This window comes from Caloenas nicobarica, chromosome 1 (assembly GCF_036013445.1).
Source record: "Caloenas nicobarica isolate bCalNic1 chromosome 1, bCalNic1.hap1, whole genome shotgun sequence".
In the NCBI taxonomy this organism is placed as follows: Eukaryota; Metazoa; Chordata; class Aves; order Columbiformes; family Columbidae; genus Caloenas; species Caloenas nicobarica.
Genome location: NC_088245.1, coordinates 47,369,699 through 47,391,010, shown reverse-complemented (window position 1 = coordinate 47,391,010; position 21,312 = coordinate 47,369,699). Strand labels below are relative to the sequence as shown.

Sequence of the window (21,312 nt, the reverse complement as noted above, 5' to 3'; positions counted from 1 at the left end):
TACCTTCAGTATGCTTTACTGAAGAAATGTTTCATTCTCCCTTTGGAATGCATAAGCATGTCTTCAGTCTGCCTAGCTATGTGTTTTGTTTTGTTTTGGTTTTTTGCTGAAGAAGCATATAGTTAAGCAATAGGCTGTCTTATCTTTGCAAACGGGTTCTCAAAAGAAATTATTGTTAGGGCTTGTCCAAATTACAGATGAGAAAAACATTTGGATCTTTTCCTAAGTTTAAGCAAATGAACTTGTGGTCAATGTCTAAATTGCTGGTGCCTTGTTCTTTTACTACATATCTGAGATAACAGATTAACAAAAAACAGACTGGTCTTTAAGCTGATGCTTGTTCTAATCGCCTCTTTACTTAAAACTCTGGCAAGCTTTTCAAAAGACTTGGGAGTATGGATGGAGTGGGAGAAGTCTGACACTGCCAGCATCCTCGTTGGAACAATTGTCCAGTATGAAGAAGTCAGTGCTGTGCAAGACTGGGTTTGGTTAAGCCTGGAGGAAGCTCCAACTCTAGAGTGTCTCCTTTCTGCATCCACATATGCAAGAGATGCTGCTGCACAAGGCACCATGAAATTCTTTGCTTGAGACAGCACTTCATGTGTGATCCAAAAAAAACTAGCTACCCCTTTTTTCTTCCAGAATTTTGCTAATAATACGTTATTAATATATAAATACAATAAACCTTAGTGGAACAAAGTTTAGTACGTTCTCCTGTAGTAACCTTGTCAAAGCCTTAATGCTTGTTCAGAAAGAGTCACGTGGCAATAGAAATGGTTGCATCTGAAAAGTTACTTGTGTCATTTTACGTCCTTGAAGGAATGGGATTTTAATCAGGTAGCACAGCACCCTGCTCAATGATATATATGTATGCTGCTGCTTTAATATCCTGCTAGCTCAGCATGACTTGGACTGTGTTTTAACCATGTTGCGAATGGAAAGGTACTGAAGCTGACATTTGAATAGTACTGAGTTCAGATTTTGGCTAGCTGCACTTAGCTAAAGTCTATATGGCAAGCCCAGGCCTGCAGATTTGGCCTGAAATTCCTTGCATTCCACTACTGTTTTTTCTTCCCCTTGCACCATCCATTGCTGCATTCTCCTAGGATAACTTACATATGCTTTGAAATATCTGTGGGTTTGCTTTATTCTACCATATTTGCCCAATGTTGATGGATATTTGGCTGTCTCTGTAAACGTTAAATTTTTCTTGATGAGGTTTTGGTCAGTTGTCCACTGGTTCACTGGTTTGCTACTATGTGGTAGCGACTGCTATACGGGTAACCATTTCAAGCGTTGTTTTGCTTTCATCCTCCTCCCACCCAAAAAATCCCACAGCAGCCACTTGGAAAAAGAACTAAGAACCCTGTCAGGCCTCTCTTACGTTAGGTGCTTGCAAAGACAACTGGATATTTTGATTGCAGACTGGCCTTCAGAAGTGTTTAACACTGCTGGTGGCGTTTCAGGTGTGTCTGCGTGGTACAAGCTCTGCGATGCAGAGGCGGCCAAGTCTTCACCAGGGTGGTTTAGCTTACAGTAATTGTATAGCCAGGGTAGGGCAGTACTTTACTCAGGCAGAATGGCAGTATTTCTGTCTAATTGCTTCATTTGCAATTAGACAAATGAAGCCTGATCGCAGGTTGCAGCCTGGAATTTCCATTGGGTAATGAAACTATGTCCATTGTCTTGCACATTACAAAATGAAAATGTAGGAATATATAATGAAAGGCTGCAGCAATAAGCAGCAAGTAGTTATTTCCTGGTCTGTCACTCAAATAATTAGCTTTTCTCCAAATTCTCCCTTTCTACTGTATTTTGAACTAGAATCAAGCTCTACAAGCACATATTGGTGTATGCAGCATCTTTATAGAACTGTTTTCATGTTGAAGTGCAGTAACAGGTTTTTATTAACGTGTCTATACAAGTTTGGTAAAAGCTGAGAGCCTGTTTAAAATTTGGCTTATGAGATTAATGGAGAAATAAGTCACTGTTCTTTACAAGTAAAATGGGTTTGGAGTATGGATAAAGAGGATATTCACCCTTAACCTTTTTTTCTTCTTGCTATTTGTGGCTGATGGGCAAGGCTGATAACATTTTGTAAGTCCAATTAAAGTATGTAGAAGATAAACGGAATATTAGGAAGTTAGGGATATGGCATGCCTGGCACATAGACATTTATATCAAGTTATACTAATTTAAGATTGCTAGAATAAAGAATTATTTTATTAGAAACACTGCAACGAGCCTTCCCAGAAGGGAAAGCAAATTGTTTTGCTGAATACTGGTGGTACATGCTGTGCATGAGTTGTGCTAAATTTGTTCTGTTTAGGAGCTGGCAATGCTTACATCACTGTAGCAGAACATACATCTCTTTTTTTATGGTAGAAAAATGTTGGTCCTTTTCTTTGAGCCTGCTTCTGACAATTCACCCAGGGCTTGAGTCTACAAACTGATGTGAGAGTTTATCCATAAACATTTCCAGTTGTTACCTTCAAAAGCTGGGGAAATGTTAGAGATTGGCATGTACTACATTACATGCTGTGTTTCCTAGTGAAACGTATGGCAAGACTAGCCTTTTAAATTTACATTTAGAAAGGGAAATTAACAGTTTGTTTTTATTTTATTCAGATTTTAAAGGACTTCATGAGATGTTGTATAAACCATTTTAATATCACATAATTTAATATGGTACGCAGATATTTTAATATGGTGTTTCAACTAGTGTATTCAATACACTGCAGTATTTGGCATGAATCTCCTTGTGTTAATCGTATTTAACATACTGATACGAGTCCAGCCTTGCTCACTGGGTGGGCTGCATTGCTTTTCGTATTTGACAGTGAAGACAATAAGCTATTTCCTCTCCCGGTGAATGAGCAGCGTGGTCCAGCTACACACATGCGGTAGGACTGACATTTTTCCAGCAGGGTCGGGTCTGCTGCCTTGCTCAGCTCTTTAGCTTTCTGCAGAAATAGTTACCAGTGCAGCAACCCACCTCACTCTTGCCAGGTGTCCTGTGTGCTTTTCCCTTTTAAGCGACTGTGGCCATGAAATCACCTCCTCACCGTGCCCTGGGAAAGGTGAGAGCAGAAGCAGCTTCCAGTCCCCAAAGAATTCATCACGATTCATCATCCCGTTGTCCACACTATGTCCATTCCTGAGTTGATTCTAGTGAAAACAGTCCCAGCAAGTAGAGTGCACTTGGGCTATTTTCAGTGGTTTGGCATCAGACTGTATATGAATAGATATAACTGGATATTAATATTTTTTTTCTTTTCTGCAGCTTAATGTTACACAGACATGTTTAACATTCACCCAGTTCACAATTCAATTTATGTCCAGATGAAACAATTTCTTGCAGTTCTAAAGCCATTCTGAAGTATATTCTAATAGCCAAATGGTACAGTTTCTTTTAAATGATAGAGTCACCTGAATATGTGGATGCCAAAATATGTTTTCAAATATGCTTGTATAGTTGCATACATTTCATGTGTTTACCTGTCAGTCTCACACAAACACAGTTGCCATTCATTGTATGATCATAAAATCTGTGTCACCGCTCAAATAATATTTCTGTTGACCCAGAGAAGATTCTGCATGGAGAAGGTTGAAGAATATAGTATTCTGCATGAAAAACAATATGTAGTTTTTTGGTGCAAAAATTATTTAAATAACAGATTTGCATATAAAGAAGCATATTTTAAATATATGTGTGTAAAAACTTCCAAAGCTTACAGTGGGCTTGTGATAGTTTTGTAGCAGAGATGATGTTACGGCCTGTCTACCGTTAGTGTATCATTTTGGAAAACTCTGGAGAAAACAAACGTCCTCGGGAGTTTTGCCATGGCTCAGATGAGTAGAATCAGTCTGTCTACTGGGGAATCCTGGCTGCTTATCTGAAATTTTGATTAAATGTATCATTGATATGATGGATTTTTGGTTTTGCTGTCATAGTCTCAAAACTTTGAAAAAGTTTTTTAAGTAATGGAATAAGAAAACTGATATACTGTATTTTAAAAATACTTTAGGACATCTGTACAGTTGTATCACATTTTACTTTTCAAGTTTGCTTGACAGGGTCAGTGCCGCTTGCCCATTTAATAAAGCTGGACAGCATCCTAGTCAGCATCTTATTGGTCTCCGGAAAGCTGTTTATCGATCTGTCAGAGCCAGCTTCCGAGCTTCAAGACTGGCTACTCTATACATGCTGAAAAAATATCCTTTTTTTGTGAAAACTCACAAGTTCAGACATTCCATGTTGCCTACATGTAATTGTGCCAATGTTTAGAGTTAGTATGTCTAGAAACATACGATATCTAACAATATATCTAAACAAGATAAAGAAAAGGTAGCACAGTAAGTTGGAGCTTATGCTTGGTTTGGAACATTCTTAAATTTTTTGTCTTTTGGTGTACTGTGCAGTGTCAGCTAAGATTCTGTGGACTGAAAACATTGTCCCAGTTACTGACAACTGTACCTTTGGTGTAAGTACTGATAATGCGTTTCAGAGTCCTTCAGGATTTTGTTTTATAATTCCTCTTAGCCATCTTTTCCCCTTGCACCAAAATACTCTCTTCTCTGAACAATATGGCCTTTCACTTGACATCCCTGTGCTCAAAGGTAAGTTGATTTCTTGTTTCAGACATGCTGGGTGAAACTTTGATTACATTGATTAGGCAAAAGGAACATTTAAGAGCAAGGAGTTTCTAGTCTTAATCAAAGCGGAACACTTTGTTCGGATACCATTTTGTGAAGCGTCATCTGTATTTCTTTGGTGAATTGTATATACTTTCTTTAATGGCATTAGCATTTCAAGGGGTTTTTCTATGTTTATTGTACTTATTGTACCACATAGGAAATAACAAGGTCCTCATCCTGTATTATAGCAAAAAATGAAACAGATATGTTTCAGATCTAAAACAAAACACATGCAAAGAAACAAAAGCTGGTGGTAATGTGAGTGTTGAAAATCAGACTTTACAAATTACTTGTTTTGTCTTCCGGCATCATAATATTTGACTGAGATATCTTGCCTGGCAAATGGATGGATATGTTGCATGATGACGTGTGCACACATAAAGGCACACACGAAGCTGCCGGTGCATGCGTTCACTTTGAAGGAACTGAGTGTTTGCAAAATAATTTCATGTGTAGGAGAGGAATCCTCATTCTGTGCTGAAGCCTTCAGGCTTGGCTCTGAGGAACAAGGTGTATTTGCAATTACATAGCAAAGAAAGAAAAAATACTCTGACTGGTTCAGACATGCTGATAAGAGCAACTGAAAGCTAGCTTGGAAATAATCAAGAATCGCTTCTAAGAACATGGGAGGAGAAATCTGAGAACAGGATCAGTTAACGTGGCCTTCCCAAATATCCTCCAGCATGAAGTCAGCCCAGCAGTGGTTACAACAGGTGTGTCGATTGTTGCTGTGGCTGGGGAGGTTACAGGTTCAAGGAATATTGCTGTGTGTTAAACTGTCCACTAGTTTTCTAAATGCTAACCTTAAGGAATGGCTTTTAAATTAAGGAATGGGAGAGAAGATAGTTTTGTTTACTTTGGATAGTTTGACATTTAAATCTGTCTTTGAGAAATTTTTAAGATGGAGAATTGTCATGCAGATATCACAGTAGTAACGGCCAGCAGAAATAAATGACCAAAAATTTACCGAAGTTGCATGTATACAGATAGGTTATTGACAAATGAAAAAATAAGCATTATATTTGTGCAGAACGTAGTGGCAAAAACAGTGGCAGCATGTGAGCCGAGATGCAGGCTGGGCCAATTCCGCAGTACATGAAAACATGAAAGTAAGGAATTGAAATGTAAGGAAGGTGAGTAAAGGATTCCTTCTCCCCACCAGGATAATTAAGAGCAGCTTTAAGGTGGTTCCAGGTTGCTGTAGTTTGAATTTTTCCCTGTGTATCGTGAATGCCTGAAAAAATCACATGAATTACATGGGTATTGATGGCAAGGAGCATCTTTCAAATAGATTCCAGTGCCTTGTACAATCAAATAGGGCTCTTAGGTTGTAGGGGCCAAAGATTCCTTCATGTCAAAAGCATTCACAGCTGCCACTTGTGACAACTTTAATGCCCTTGTCCGTCATCAGATTGTTAGCACAAATCTGGCCTACAGCAAGGAGAGAGAGGGGCTGGAGAGATTAAATAAAGGAGTGACGTGATAAACTGAAAGAAAGGAATGTTGATAAATTAAGGGAAAGGAACTTCCATCCAAAGTCTGGAAATGAGATCCCAGTTCTGACTTTCACAGTTCTTTTTAGTAAGTTCTGCTTTGCACAAAATCAGAAGATATTCTAGACTATAACTCCTGTAGGTTGAGTAGGAATTAATGAATTGCTATTTGAAATTTGCTTTTTCTGAGCATTGAGAGAGCCATGAATCCAGTAGCACTATTACTGATTTATACTGGCAACAGCAAAACAAAATGCTTTTATTAGGCCAAAAAAGATACTAGATAAACATTAAAAATATTTAAAATTTGGATTAATATTACAAAATTATATTTAAAAAACCAAACACTCTTTTACCTGGTTAGTCATAATGCTGTTTAAATAAGCTTTTTTTTTTTTTTTTACTGGATATTGCTTTGTATTTTTATTGCAGAGCAGATGTATCTCTGTATTTAGGCAAGCAAAAAACTGAATTATTTTTGCTTGGAACAATTTTCAATAGCAATTTAATATGCAAAACACCTCCTAGTCTCAAGGGCAACAAAAATTGAATCTTCCCAGCTAATACACTAAAGATCAAATCTTAGTTCCTTTTATCTGACGGTTTATCATTCTTTATGGCGCTTCTTCTGTTTGAAGAATAAGTAGTAATTTCTTAAGACTGTGAGCAAATACGTAAGACAAGCACTGCTTTGAACCACAGAATATGCATTTAATGGAAACATTTGTGTGCATGTATGAATGGGAAGTTAACTTCCACGTCACAGTTTGCTTTCCTTGGTTGACAGTGTTCAGCTGATGCTGCAACGTGGGCGTGATGCTTGTCATTCAACAACAGTGGTAAGCCTTTGACTCCAAAAACCCTTTCTATGTGATGTCCAGTCATCAAAATAAGATCCCAGTCTGTAACTGGGCCTTCTGAGGGGTGTACAGGCCTACAAAAGGATGATAATGTGAACTGTGTCCTCTTTTCCTTCATCCTTCTGTTTCTTATAATAAAACCTGGAAATCTGAGATTGAAGTTTCTAATGCAGTGAAGGTAATTGTTGCCTTAAGGCTATGGTAAATGTTTCTTGAACGGAGATGTCTATTATTAGATACAATGGTTAAAGTATTGTAGAAAATGGTGTTAAATTTACTAATGTAGTAAAAGGTATGCTTTGATTTAAGCTTTCATTTAAAACATTCTTATATATTCAGAACTTACTAGAAATATCTGTAGCTGAACTGTTTTTTAAGCTTACTGTGTCAGAATATCCGTTTCAAAAATAATTTGCAACAAGATCAATTTACTCCTTTATGGCTTACTAAGGACTGATCATTTTCTCTACTTTGACAGTGTGCATTTAAATGTGCTTAACAAATCAGCCAAACAGCCTCTTACAGGAACTGTTTTCTAAGGCAGGTTGCATATATGTGACGTTAAGTCAAAAAAGTCTTCAGAAATAAGCAATATCTATTTCAATGGGTTATTTTTTTCCAGAAAAAGGCATTTCAGTGAATGATGTTGTACATACAGATGTTTGAGCTGAATTCTACTGTGAATTTTCATACTTACATTGTTTTAAAGCTAGACTTTATACAGTAAAATAAAGAAATGTTTAATCTTAAAAACATCTATAGATTTGTATCTCGTTTTGTCAACAAATGCAAACTGCAAAGATTATTGTTGCTTTTTTTTACACTGCCTTGAGAGATTTTTTTGTTATTGGTAATCTTAAGTAGGTTGCTAAGCATATACTTTAATGTATTTGATTATTTCTGAGATAAGTCTCAAATTCATACTTTGAATCAGTAAAACCTATTGGAAGGCAAAGGGAAGCTGCTTTGAACTTAAGCCATTTGCTTTATGTTATAACTTCAAGAGAGACAAGGAAGAAAATATACTTGAGGGGCTGAGCTGGTAACTGTTGGACTGAGTCTTAAAAACTGGCTAATCTAAGTATTAATCTTAACTGTAGATATAAATGAGTGACTAAGTAAAAATAGATTAGTAAAAACACCTTAAATGTTAAGGGATATGTTGATCTATGCTAATCCATTAAGTGTAGATTTTATAGCCATCAGTATTATTTCTCCTACCAAAAAATATCTGCAGCAAATTAGGCTTTTATGTTAACATATGTCTCAAATGTGTGAGAAGGGCGTCTTGTCTCATGAACCGGTTACAGAGAATTAAAGACATTAATTCACACTTTTATTCATGGCAACACAAATTGCATAAATGTGATGTTATCATGCCTTGCTTCAATAAAACTACAAGTTTAGTAATATTTGCTTGTGTCTAGTGTGCCCACTTAAAGCTAGACAGCTGCCTTCAGTGAGTAGGATAAATTAATACCACCCTAATTAAAATTTGTTCCCACGTAAAATAGAATAAATATACAATTTTACTTTAGCCTTGTACCAGGTGTTTGTATCAAACTTGGTGGACCAGTAATTTAATGAGATGGAAAGTCATATTCCTTACATTTTACGCAAAAGGACAGCTGGGTGCTTGCAGAAACAATTTGGCATTTTCTTGTGCCATTCTTATTCTGATTTGTTCATATTGGTGAGAGTACATTGCGCAAAATCATGAAAGAAAAAGTCAGAAGGGAGAATCTATTTAGAAGATAAGGGTATGGCAGGATGCAATGGCTGAAAGCTTAAACTAGAAATTAGGCATTTTGGTTTAAGTATTTATAGGGTGTTTTGCAAACCAGTTACTACTAGGTCAACAAATCTCTGCATATACTCCATTGAATTGTGTAATAACTCAGGCAATACTTCATTCGGCGGGCTAGTTGCTTAATATTTTTATACTTGAGAGCCTTGTGGGTTCTGCGTCATGGGTTTATTTACTGATTTAATTATGTACAATCTGGATGGAGGAAAATTTGTAGCTTATGTTACTGAATGATGTTAATAGTCTTATCCTCAGCAAGATAGTATGATACTCCATTTCCATTGAACTAAATTGATAGGTGGGACCTGGGCGTTGGACCATATAAACCAAAAAAACTTTAATTTTGTTGTAAGTGTAAGGTGTTGTTCTCTGATGGTAAGGTGTAAATAGTACTATAAAAACAGATATTTAATAGCAGTATTTTAAACTGAATTATATCTTACCCATTAAGGTAGAATGGAAATGCATTCTATGTCTTCAATATGCACTGAGCACAGAGAAACTTGAAAATTTTGTCTAGTAAATCTAGTAAAAAAATCTTCCTTCTCTGTTAAAATCTAGTTATTGCATCATGAGATGTTAGAAGAAAACAGTAAGCTAAACAAAAATTAGTACCCTCTTTGGGTCATAAAAGCCTAAATCAGAAATCCGATGCTGGGAGGTCCGAGTAAAGGTACTTAGGGCATTTTTCAGTGCGATGTTTCTTCTGTGACCAGCCAGTTCATCACATGCTTTCTCATCCCTTCCCGCCTGGTGAGCAGGTGAGAATTTTGTAAAAGAGCAGCTTGGATTTCTCAGAGATATTGTGAAGCCCTCCTGATGTATCTATAGATGGGAATGTGCTTTTGAAGAACGAAGTCTGAATATTAAATTGTTGAGTACAAGGGTACATTAGTATTCTTGCTTTTCTGCACGTGAATAAGGTCAGCCTCCTGACAGAGGTCAGACATTCCCTGGACAGACATTTTATTCTGGATTTGACCATTTATTATTCAGTAGCTCTACCTTCTCTTCTTCCAAGCTAATAAAGAACATAAGTTAAACAGATGAATGAAATATTTTCACAAAGGCGTAGGAAATTTGAACTAACCTAGGGTTAGTTACCGTATTTTGGGTTTAATAGAAAACATTAGCACTAAAAATACTTGTAGTTTAGAGCAAAGCACATGAAGGAAGTGTGATTGTGTGTATGTGTGTGTTTAAACTTTCTAAAGGTTTTGTTCTTAGGAAGGCAGTGAGGGCATGGGATCAGTTCTCTGCTTTCATCTGTCCCATAAAAATGGGAGGGCTGCAATAGAGGAGCGCAAGGCAGGGAGTGCAGGAGTACACAGGGTTGTCCAGCCTAGAGAAGAGAAGGCTCCACAGAGACCTTGTTGCAGCCTCTCAGTACTTAAAAGGGGCCTATAAGAAAGATGGGGTCAGATTTTTTAGCAGAGCCTGTTGTGGTAGGACAAGGGATAATGGTTTTAAACTAAAGGAGGGGAGGTTCAGGCTGGACATGAGGAAGAAATTTTTTATAATGAGAGTTGTGAAACACTGGCACAGGTTTCCCAGAGAGGTGGTAGATGCCCCATCCCTGGAGACATCCCAGGCCAGGCTGGACGGGGCTCTGAGCAACCTGATCTAGTTGCAGATGTCCCTGCTCATTGCAGGGGGTTGGACTAGATGAGCTTTGAAGGTCCCTTCCACCCAAACTATTCTATGAGTCTATGGTTCACCTGAGACATAGTATCAGTAAGTGGCTCCTTTGGTCAAACCATACATTTGAGAGGTTCTCTGGAATTTTTTTTTTGGCATGACTTAGCAATTCACATGTGCCCAAAGTGCTTTTTATAGTGTTCATGCTGTTGGAAATGTCTTGTTGCGGGAAAAGATTAACAAGGAATATAACTAGTCTGAGAGATAACTGCTCCTGAAGGGTTTTGACCTGACTTTTCCATCTCTGGTGGAGTTCCCATCCTCATCCCGTGTGCTCCATCTGCTGGGCATGCTATCAGGTTAGCTTAGAATAGACACCATTCGTGTGAGGCAGCTGCTGATGGCAACAATAATATTCTGTTTGTAATTAATTTGCATTGCAAGTTTTTGTCAGAACACTTAATAGGCTTCTTTCTTCCTGGACTTTGGGGAGAAATTAGGGAGAAACATATTCGTTTGTTTAGAGCCTGAACACTTAGCGTTGCTGTTTCTTGGGACTCGGAATATTCATTTTTTTAATGCAATGTTCTTCTATTCAAGTGGTAAAAATTTTCTTGAGCAAATCACTTTTACAAGTTCAATCCCATGACAGTTTAGCACGTGGTAAATTTGGGAGTGAAAGTGGGTCGAACTTGCAGCTTCCCAAGAAAATGTATTAGTTAGACAAGAGACAAGTGCTTCAGTTGGCTTTATGTTCCCGAAGAGATGACAGCATTTGGCTTGCAAATCAAAATACAAATGGAAAAAAAACCCACCATATAGTTTAAATTAAGGCCTTATTTTCATGAATTCTTTAGAAATATTGGTATATATATTTATGTGAAACAAATGGGATTATGACCGTAAGTTGTACGTTTCTGTTTTAAAGCAAATTTTACTATTTTGTGACTGGGTTAGTATCAAAAAAGTGCAGAAATCTTGAACCGTTCCTCTTCTCCCTTCCCCAGCATGAGTTTAGCCTAAAATTAGTGCTATTTTAAAATAAATGCTGCCTAGTCTATGAATTATTTTTATCTTTCTTCTGATATCAGTTATAATGTGCTTGCTTCCTATTTTTTAAGCATTTCTGAGGACTAGAAATGTATGTTTTCCTACTCAGAATTTAAACGTGCTGAATAGTGTTGATAGATAACAGTTTGCCGCTGTTCCTGCCAAGATCATGGTGGCTTTACAGTGATGTAATCAATAAAATGAATGGTATGACAATCGGGGAGCTCCTCTTCTTCACAGTACTATCTGAAATGTCAAAGAGCGGTTACTGTAGAGGTCTCTGAGGGGTCCTTCCACAGACCGAACTCGCAGGGAATTCCCATCATCCTGAGTTTGGTCTGTAACACTGGCTGCCTTTGAAAATTGCACGATTGTTCTCCTCTTTCCTCTGTTAAATACATGATTTCTGGTTTAAGACTGACATGAGCTACTTCTTGGAAACTTACTATTTAAAGAGAAGATATTTTCCTCACTTGAAAGGGATGCGGGGATTTTTCATCTGTTTTGTTTCTTTTTATGTGTTTGTATTTAGATGGAGGTGTTTTGTCAATGTCTTATCTCTCATCCTTCTAAGAGCCTTTGTAACTCTGAATAAGGTTTTCAAAATGTTCGATAAACGTCATTCAGGTGGATTTGGATGGAATGTATGTGGTCTCGTACAAACTGCCAGAAATAAGAAACCTTATTAGGTGTTTTTTTCCCTTTTCTGTGTGTTTAATGCAAAAGTCACTCTGTTAACCACCTTAACTCCAGCTAAACCTACCCTCTGAACTCAGAGAGCGACAACGTGACCAGCTACATCTGTGTCGTCCCGTTTAAGGAGCTGGGCCTGGGCCTGAGCGAAGAGCAGGTCTCTGAAGAGGAGGCACACAACCTCACCGATGGCTTCAGCTTGCCTGCGCTCAAGGTAACCTCTCCTGGGGGCACATAGACATCCACGCAGGCTCCCCTCGGAACATCTCTTTGAGTTGTCACGAAGCCCTGTGGCTTGTACGTACTGACCTGTAGTAACACGGTCAGCTGAGGGGGAGGTGGAATCGGTCTCGTATCGCGTTTCTGCATTTATTGGCGTTGAGATGATTTCTGTTTGCATGTAGTTGAAGAGGAGTTGCACAATACAACACTAGGATTTTTTTCTGCGAATCATGTAAATTCAAGTCAGTGCTATATAATCAGCTTGATCAGTCTCCTTCTTAAACATGATTTTTTGCTCTCTGATTTCACTTGATCCCAGCTGAATGAAATAATTTCCAGATTTGTACTTACGGCTTTTTAGCTAATCTCTTGACTTGAATAAAAAGAGACATAGCTGAAGATATAAATTAGTTGTAATTGCCAAAGGGAATAGCTGCATTTAGTTACACTGAGGAGTAGAAATCATAAACTTAGACCCCTGCTGCCATGAGCCAGTGTGGTTCTTTGATCTCTGAAAAACATTTAACTGAACAGGATGACAACCACATAATGGTCTTTTTATCTATTTTGTTTTGAGATGTTAAGTATTTCTAATTTGCGTGAGTCAATGTTTGCAATTGGAAATAAGATCTAATTTGAATGCAAGCCTTCTCTCATGGTTCTCTGCCAAAGCAGTTCCCTTTTAGCATTATTTTTTAAATGGAAAATTCAGTTATTATGTGACTTATATATTTTTAGGGGGTTGGCTCTTGTTGTATTTTATTCACTTACTTCCTAGACCTTGACTTCTTTTGTTCTGACAGTGAATGTTACCAGTAATAGTGGTTGCTAAGCTTTGAGACTTTGTCTAATTAGTTGTAAGCTAAGAGCTACATCAGATGGAAGCTTTTGGCATTTTATTCTTGCCTTTTCATTAGCTGGACCATGCAAGCCCACTTATTTACCCACTTCTTTTTAAGCACAAGAAGCCAGCCAGAGTTGCCCAAGCTTGTAAGCCAGGTCTTTATTTACCTGCAATTTGCAGTAATTTAACTGAAATCTGTTTCAGTTAAACTGGTTGGGGTGCTTTGTGGGTACAACTAGTAAATCTCAGTTTATGTTAACTGGTAACAGCCAGTGATGTAGGCTGGGTGTGGTGTAGCTGAACCAAGCTAAATGAACATAAATCAATCCTAAGCAGATTCCTGAGTAGATCATAAAATAGATATACTTTGATAACCTTGGGATGGATTGTGTTGCAAGTCCTGGATTTATGTACAGTTCTCTTTAGTCTGATTTTTTTTTTTTTTTATTTGAGAGAACTTGTCTTTATATTAAAATGCAGGTAGAATGCAGACGTGTATCTAGATTAGGTTAATATTTTAATTTTCTTTCAAGTCCATGTCTAGGCCATATGACAAATGTAACCTCTATCTTTTGGCTACCTTGTCCTTCAACTAAACCAATTTAAAGAGTGAAAATGTTTGGCTTAAGAAAAAATACTGATTCAAGCTGAGGAGAACCAGCTGCATGTTATGGGTGAAGTTTAAATGTCAGTAAAACCATCACAAGTTATTGGCAGAGCAAGCTATTTGCAATCCTAAATACATTTGGAATTTCCTTTTCTCTCATCATTGTGCCTTTTTTCAGGTAGGTGTTGGATTATTCTTTTCAGTTCCTGAAGTTCACTACTTTTGTGTGCTGCTTTTTCACTGCTTTTGCCCTTTGTCTGGAGGAGGGGATTGGTCTTCTGTTGTGTTTATCATAGCATGAGCTCTTGACTTTCTGTCCAGGGCATCACACCTTCAGGGACACTTGGGTGATTGCTGCCCATTCATTTGGTTTTGGGTTTGTTTTTTTTTTAGCACCCAGCCAGATCACCGTCTTGCATGTGCGCCCCAAATTAATTTCACAGCATTCTGTGTTCTTCTCACAACCATCTATTTTAAATAGAAAATTGTATTTTTCTTTTGGAATATTTTATCGGTTTGTGTCCAAGTATTTTTAATATATCCTTGGGTATATCTATCTGGAAGCATTTAATTTTTTGTGTTATTGTTCTGAATGTTTTGCTCTTGATTATTCACACACTGGAAAAAACTGTTACTTGTCCATTGTAGTATGAGTACAAAGATGTAAATATATTATTACAAATCCTGTAGATTCAAAATCTCAGAACAAGTGAATTGTTAGTCCTATTCTGTAGCTGAGAGAGGTGGAAAAAAGCACGATGGTAATTACTTTGTCTTCCTTGGTCTGGAATACTTGGGAACAGATTTCAGACTAACCTCATCCTCACCTACAGTTGATCCCTTTCAATAAGGACCAGTATTGCAGAGAAAAGTATCATAACCTTTCCTTTTCATTTTTGAGATGTAAGATACTGCCGTTCTGCCATGGTCTACTAAGCCAACAGTCTTCTCTAAACTAAGAAAACAGTTCTTTCCATTTAAGTGGAAGTTCTTGAGAAATTGAAATTGTGGGTTTCTTTGCTCCCAGGTTGGCTGACCGCTTTTGTTCTATATATGTAACATCGTCAATCAATTCCTTTCTTACAAGCTTTTCGCTCCTTAGTGGCGTTGGTGAAATTTCTCACTTTGGCTGGGGAAAAAAAAAAAGTTAGCAGCTCAGCTTTCTTCATATGTAGAATGTTTTTTGTACAGTGCAATTAGACTCACGTTTCAAGGTTGGGTGTGGGGCAATGCATTAGTTAGCAGATCACAGAAATTATATCTTGGTGTTATAAAGGAGAAAATGTCTTTGCCGCCACTCGAATTTTGGCAGCCCTTTGTGAGCTATAAGGCACGTGGAGATTATAGCAAATAATGAGTTTGCCTGATGAGAATATGAGTTTTTAGGCTTCTGACAACCTTTTGAGCATAATTGTATATAATATCCTTCATCAAAGAATTAACAGTCACCTAAGGTTCACAAGATCTGAACCTCACATGGTCTGGGATACCTTTCAAAAACATTCAGCGGATTTTCACAGTTTTTCGGAGTTCCTGTTGCTGGCCAAGGAATGTTTCCCCATGATGTATCCGTACATGTACTTTGGAGGCTGGCTGTCTTCCCAGGTGCACAGGCCTCACCCTGCCCTGTTTTGCAGGTCCTCTTCCAGCTCTGGGTTGGGCAGAGTTCCGAATTCTTCAGGAGGCTGGTGCTGCTCCTCTCCCCAGCCAACGCGTCCCCCAAGCCCTTGGTGTCCCCTGAACGGCTGCCTCATCACATCTTGTCTGACGTGACTCAAGGCCTACCTCACACACACGCTGCCTGCTTAGAGGAGCTGAAGCGAAGCTACGAGTTTTATCGGTACTTCGAAACTCAGCATCAGTCGGGTTTCGAACGTGCGGCCAGAACGAAGCAGAAGTCCAGGGAGCTGAACAGCCTTCAGACAGCGGTACGCAGCTTGCAGCTTCATCTCAAGGCACTGCTCAATGAGTAAGTTTACACGTGAATTAAGAGAATATGCCTGTAGGGAGAAGGCTCCAGACTTGAGTTCTTTGGGTTGTCAGCTTGTATCCCGGATTAAAAACACAAAAGATAATGTATAGTCATTGCAATCATAAGCATATCTTCACATAGTATGGGGTCAAAGATCCTTGGTTCATTATGGAATCTGATATTGTTTCCTGGTTATTCTTGAAGTATCTGGTGAAAATTCAAAGCTAAGCAGTGCATTAAGATCTTGCCTCACTTTTGTCACTCCCTTGAAAAAAAACCTGAAAACATACTTACCTTTCTTTGATTTTGCAGCATGCCAAATGCTTTGTAAGAAAGTTCAGCTCGTAGTAACTTCCTGGTAAATATTTTTAAAGGCTCATCACTGCCTGGGTGAAATAGTTGAAACTGTCCTAGTACTTTAATCTTACATATACGAATTACTATAATGAATGCAGGTGAGCCATGTATGATGCAGAGAAAGGGATCTTATTTTTTAAATTTCGGGGCATCTTTGAGGAGTTGGCTTAATCAGATTATTAAAACTTGAAGAAAATAACAGGATATTAAATAAAATACTTGAATGGTCAAGTCAAATATTTATTATTACTTATTTCTGCTCATCTCCTCATCAGGGTAATAATTCTTGAGGATGAACTTGAAAAACTTGTTAGCAGTAAGGAGACACCTGAGTTGACAACAGAAGCCCATCAAGTTCTGGAACAAAAACTAAAGTTTATTCAGCCTCATATCCAGGCAAGCAACAGCTGCTGGGAAGAAGCCATTTCTCAGGTGGAAAAAATGAGTGGAAGAAACCCAAATAAAAAAGGTAAATGTGAGAGATTAATTCAGCAGCTAAGTGGATACACATGAGAGAGGGAACGGTCAGATGAATCAAAGACAGCATGTATCAGAGTTTTAGCTGAAGAAGGTCTTACAATCATACAATTTGAAAAATGATGTCAAACTTTTTCATTGCAATGACCTTGAAGGTTTTGTTTCAGCAAAAAATGTAAACGTGTTAACTCAGTCTGTTAGACCTTTGGATTTAGATTGTTCCATTTCCAGATGTAGACTTAGTGGCTTTTTGCCTTTGGTGAATCACATGTGAAGCGGCAGGATTTTGATGAATTGTCCCTGAGATTTTCACTTTTTTGCTGTATCAAAGTTACATAGTTAATTAAAATGACAATGGTGTTGTCATGAAACTTCCTTGACAATGACATTTCCTGGAACATTTTAAATTGTTGAGCATGTATTGAGCATATAATACCCACTTACCTGCACTGTCAGAGAGAGTGAGATAATGTTCTGTGTGCTTGAAAGTCACACTGAGCAGCATATCTCAATATTTTGCCTTATGTCCCTCTCCTCAGTGACCTGTACTGCCCATGCTGTTCTCCTTATGAATCACAGCTAGCTTAAATAATGAAAGTGAACTTAGGCTCTCTTGACGTGGAGTTGAACCTGTAATTTCTAATCTTTCTTTTTTTCCAGAAGCTTTTTTTATCATCCTAGGAAGGCACAGCCCAGCATCTGAAAAATGCTGGTAATGGAGGCTGCATTAGGAAAATTATGACTTGGGGTATCAGCAAGTTGCCTATAGAAATCTTACATTCGTAGTGAGCTAAGCTTTTAATAATACATGGATGGTATATCCAGTAGATGGATTAATATTGCTGTGGGCCCAGAGGCGTGCAAGTTGACCTTGTTCATGCTTACATCAGAACTGGGAGCACTGGGAGGCCTAATACAGGCTCCGTGCAGGTCCAGACACCATATAACCAAATTTGTGTGTACTTTGCCTGATAGTCTAGCCTTAACAGCTTCCCTCTCAGTGCTGCGTAAAACAACCTGTGAGGATATTCGATGTAGTCTGATACGTTTGTGTGTGCTAGCCTGTTGTGTTGTCTTGATGCTCTCCACAACCAGCAGTTCCATTGATCTTTTTTTTCGCCTTTCCTTAAATGATCTTTCCAGACTGCCGCAGTATTTTTAGTTATTTTAGTTTTATTTTTACTTTGTGTATAAATTTCACAGCAGGCACTTCTGTTATAACTTGCTTCCTTTTAAAGTTCAGTACAAAAATAACCTAGTGTGTGATCTAGAAGGGAAGGATTGCATGGGAAATACAAAATAAAAAAATCCTTCACTTTCACTTTTGCCCAATGACTTTCCTGGAAACATGGCGGGGTTGAATCTCTATTTTGCAACAAGTTTACTGAATTACTCCACGGGAACTGCTTTTAAATTATGTTGATCATTGAAAACTATTTTTATCTGACTAAATTTGTCTTTCCTGATATATTTCTAAGCAGTCTAGCTTCTGCAAGTTAACCTTTTCAAGCTGTGCATGAAAACAAGTCTGATTCTTCTGCTTTCTACAACTCTTAACAGCTGGTCTTTTGGTCATGGTTATGTGAATTACTTCATTAAATTATCTCATTCTTTTCCCCCAATGCTTCCTGAAAGCTCTTTGGAAGAAGATGCCTTCCTGCTGAAATAATACAGCAGCTAAGCACATATTTCTTGTGTCCTTATGCACGATTATCCAAACCCAAATGAGTCTTTTGACAAGAGCTGTGGAGATTCCCGTGGTAGAAGAACATTGTGTCTAAGTGAATGCCCAGCACTTTTGCTGCTATAGGTGTTTAGTTCAACTAAGTAGTTCAACCAGTAGAGCAGTGGGAATACCGTTTTCAATGTCAGTTATGAACACCGTAGGAGCTGTTTCTGATGGCTTAGACCAAATTTTGAGGGGAAATATTTCATTACATAAAAGCTGGATTTATTTGTTTAATATTGTTAGCAGTATCTCATCATTGTGCTTAGTATTTAAACAAAATAAGTCCTTTTTGCTTCTTCATCTATAGATACAAAATGTATCCAGTATTTAAATGTACTGTTTGCTTGGGTTTCGTTCTTACCATGTTTATATACTGAGCAAAAATGTATCATAGAATCATAGAATAGTTTGGGTTGGAAAGGACCTAAAGTTCATCTAGTCCAACCCCCTGCAATGAGCAGGGACATCTTCAACTAGATCAGGTTGCTCAGAGCCCCGTCCAGCCTGGCCTGGGATGTCTCCAGGGATGGGGCATCTACCACCTCTCTGGGCAACCTGGGCCAGTGTTTCACCACCCTCAGTGTAAAACATTTCTTCCTCATGTCCAGCCTGAATCTCCCCTGCTTTAGTTTAAAACCATTACCTCTTGTCCTATTGCAACAGGCCCTGCTAAAAGTCTTTCTCCATCTTTCTTACAGGCTCCTTTTAAGTACTGAAAGGCTGAGATAAGGCCTCTGTGGAGCCTTCTCATCTCCAGGCTGAACAACCCCAACTCTCTCAGCCTATCCTCCCAGGAGAGCTGTTCCATCCCTCTCATCATTTTTGTGGCCTCCTCTGGCCCCTCTCCAACAGGTCCATGTACTGAGGGCTCCAGAGCTGGACGCAGGACCCCAGGTGGGGTCTCATCAGAGCAGAGCAGAGGGGGAGAATCACCTCCCTCGACCTGCTGGTCAGGCTCCTTTTGATGCAGCCCAAGATACGATTTGCCTTCTGGGCTGCAAGTGCACATTGCCAGCTCATGTCCAGTCTTCCATCCACCAGTACCTTCAAGTCCTTCTCCGCTGGCCTGCTCTCGATATCAGTATCTTTGCTTGTCCTTTTTAGTTCCTATTCGTGTCAATTTTCTACTTCAAATTTAACTGCATGCTTCACCTTTCTTTTTAACTTTGCATTTAGGTACTTCTCGAATGTCAAATCTTCAGCTCAGCCCAGGCAAGTAGGGAATTACATGTTTTCCTTGTTTGCAAAAGCAGGTAACTGAGCACCACAAAAATTGTCACTAATGTGAACTGCCTGCTTTCAGAATACCATCCTTAAGTATTCAATGTATAAGCTGGAAACTGAAGATAAGGATAGGTGAGGCTTGGCAAGGTCATCTAGCCCATTACCCTTCTCAAGGGTAAATTAGTGTTTGTGAATAAATGCTGTTTATCTGTTCCTAAAAACCTCTCTTCAGAGACATTTTACAGTATTGCCAGACATCTATTCCAGCACTTCACAGCATTGCCAGTAAAAAGTTACTACTGGATATAGACATCTCTTGCTGCAATTTAAAAGTGGTAATTTGATCCACGCAGAATGGAAATTCATTTCCTCTTTATAGCTCTTACATTTTTGAAGACAGTTAACATGTTTCTTCCTATGTTCTCTGCATGACTCTGTATCCTTCGATTCTTCCCTGACAACTATATTAATACTTTATTTAGTCCTCTGATGATTTCCACTGTTTTCTTTTGGACTCCCTCTACTTGGTCCACAATATTATTGAATGAAGGAGCCCCAGACTGAGCACTATGTTGCATCCACAGCCTGATCAGTGCAAGAGTAGAAATGTAATTTCGTGTGTCTAATAGTCAAGGCTGTTGTTTACACATACTAACTAGTATGTAGTTTGGCTTTTTCCTTGCAGCAGGGTATAGTTGACTAATAGGCTCCTCACATCTTTTTTTTTTTTTTTTTTTTCACTGATGCTGCCCAGTCAGTTGTCATTCATTTGTGGATTTCACTATTCCAAGGCACAAAAATTTGCAGCCACTGCCACCAGACTGCTGTATCTGAAATCCAGTTCTTCCTGGGCTGTATCTCTGATTTTCCAGTATTATTTTCGATTCTAATTGCGCCCTTCAGTATCCTTGCAGATTATCCAAATGACAGCAAATTTAATGAGCTGAAACACTCTTGTTTCACCCATTGGAAATATTAAAGAGTATTGGACTTGAGACAAATCCTCACTCAATATATTGTTCCTGTCTGAAAATGGTAACTATACTCTGGTTGTCCAAGAGATTGTCCTGTGTGCCTAAAGCAAATTCTCCTGGCCTATGCATTTTGCTTATGAGTATGTCATGGCACTGTGTCAAAAGCCATCCTGAAAGCAAAATGTAGAACGTCTTTGGCTTCTTTCTAGTCATAAGACCTGTTACTGCACTGGAAAATGAAACTGGATTGATTTGACATCTTCCGTTCTCCACAGACCCACACTGGCTGTCAATTTTCTCCTTGCTACCTTCCAAATAGCTACCTGTAAATTTTGCTTGATTATTTCTTCCAGTATTTTCCAATGATTTGAAGTTGATTTGCCTATAATTTTTTTTGTTTACTTCTCTTTTTAAACTTGGGCACCAAGTCTCTTTTCTGGTTTTACCAATTTCTCTTGCCATCTGCAGGTTTTCGAAGTCTGTAAAAATTTTGACATTTGTTAGTTGAAGTATTTCAAGATGAGTTTCACCAGAGCCAGCTTATATCAAAATAGCTAAGTTACTTAAGAGCTCTCTCACATGGTGTTTCAATGTATTCTATAATAACCAGCCTTCTCACCTTTTTTTGTGTGTGTGTCAGTTGTGCCTGATGAAAATGCCTGGACCC

At 38.4% G+C, this 21,312-nt stretch overlaps 1 protein-coding gene across 4 annotated transcripts in view; it reads left to right on the top strand.

Moving 5' to 3' along the window:
- The window catches only part of VEZT (vezatin, adherens junctions transmembrane protein), a 68,608-nt gene that overhangs the window by 29,826 nt on the left and 17,470 nt on the right, over nt 1-21,312 (top strand). For 2 of the 4 annotated variants that reach the window (XM_065627956.1, XM_065627972.1), the window contains exons 6-9: nt 4,066-4,215; nt 12,306-12,453; nt 15,550-15,881; nt 16,517-16,710. In XM_065627956.1, the coding sequence (XP_065484028.1) occupies nt 4,066-4,215; nt 12,306-12,453; nt 15,550-15,881; nt 16,517-16,710 (824 nt within the window). The remainder of the gene's footprint in view (nt 1-4,065; nt 4,216-12,305; nt 12,454-15,549; nt 15,882-16,516; nt 16,711-21,312) is intronic. The other 2 variants (XM_065627963.1, XM_065627980.1) reach the window with 1 other exon arrangement.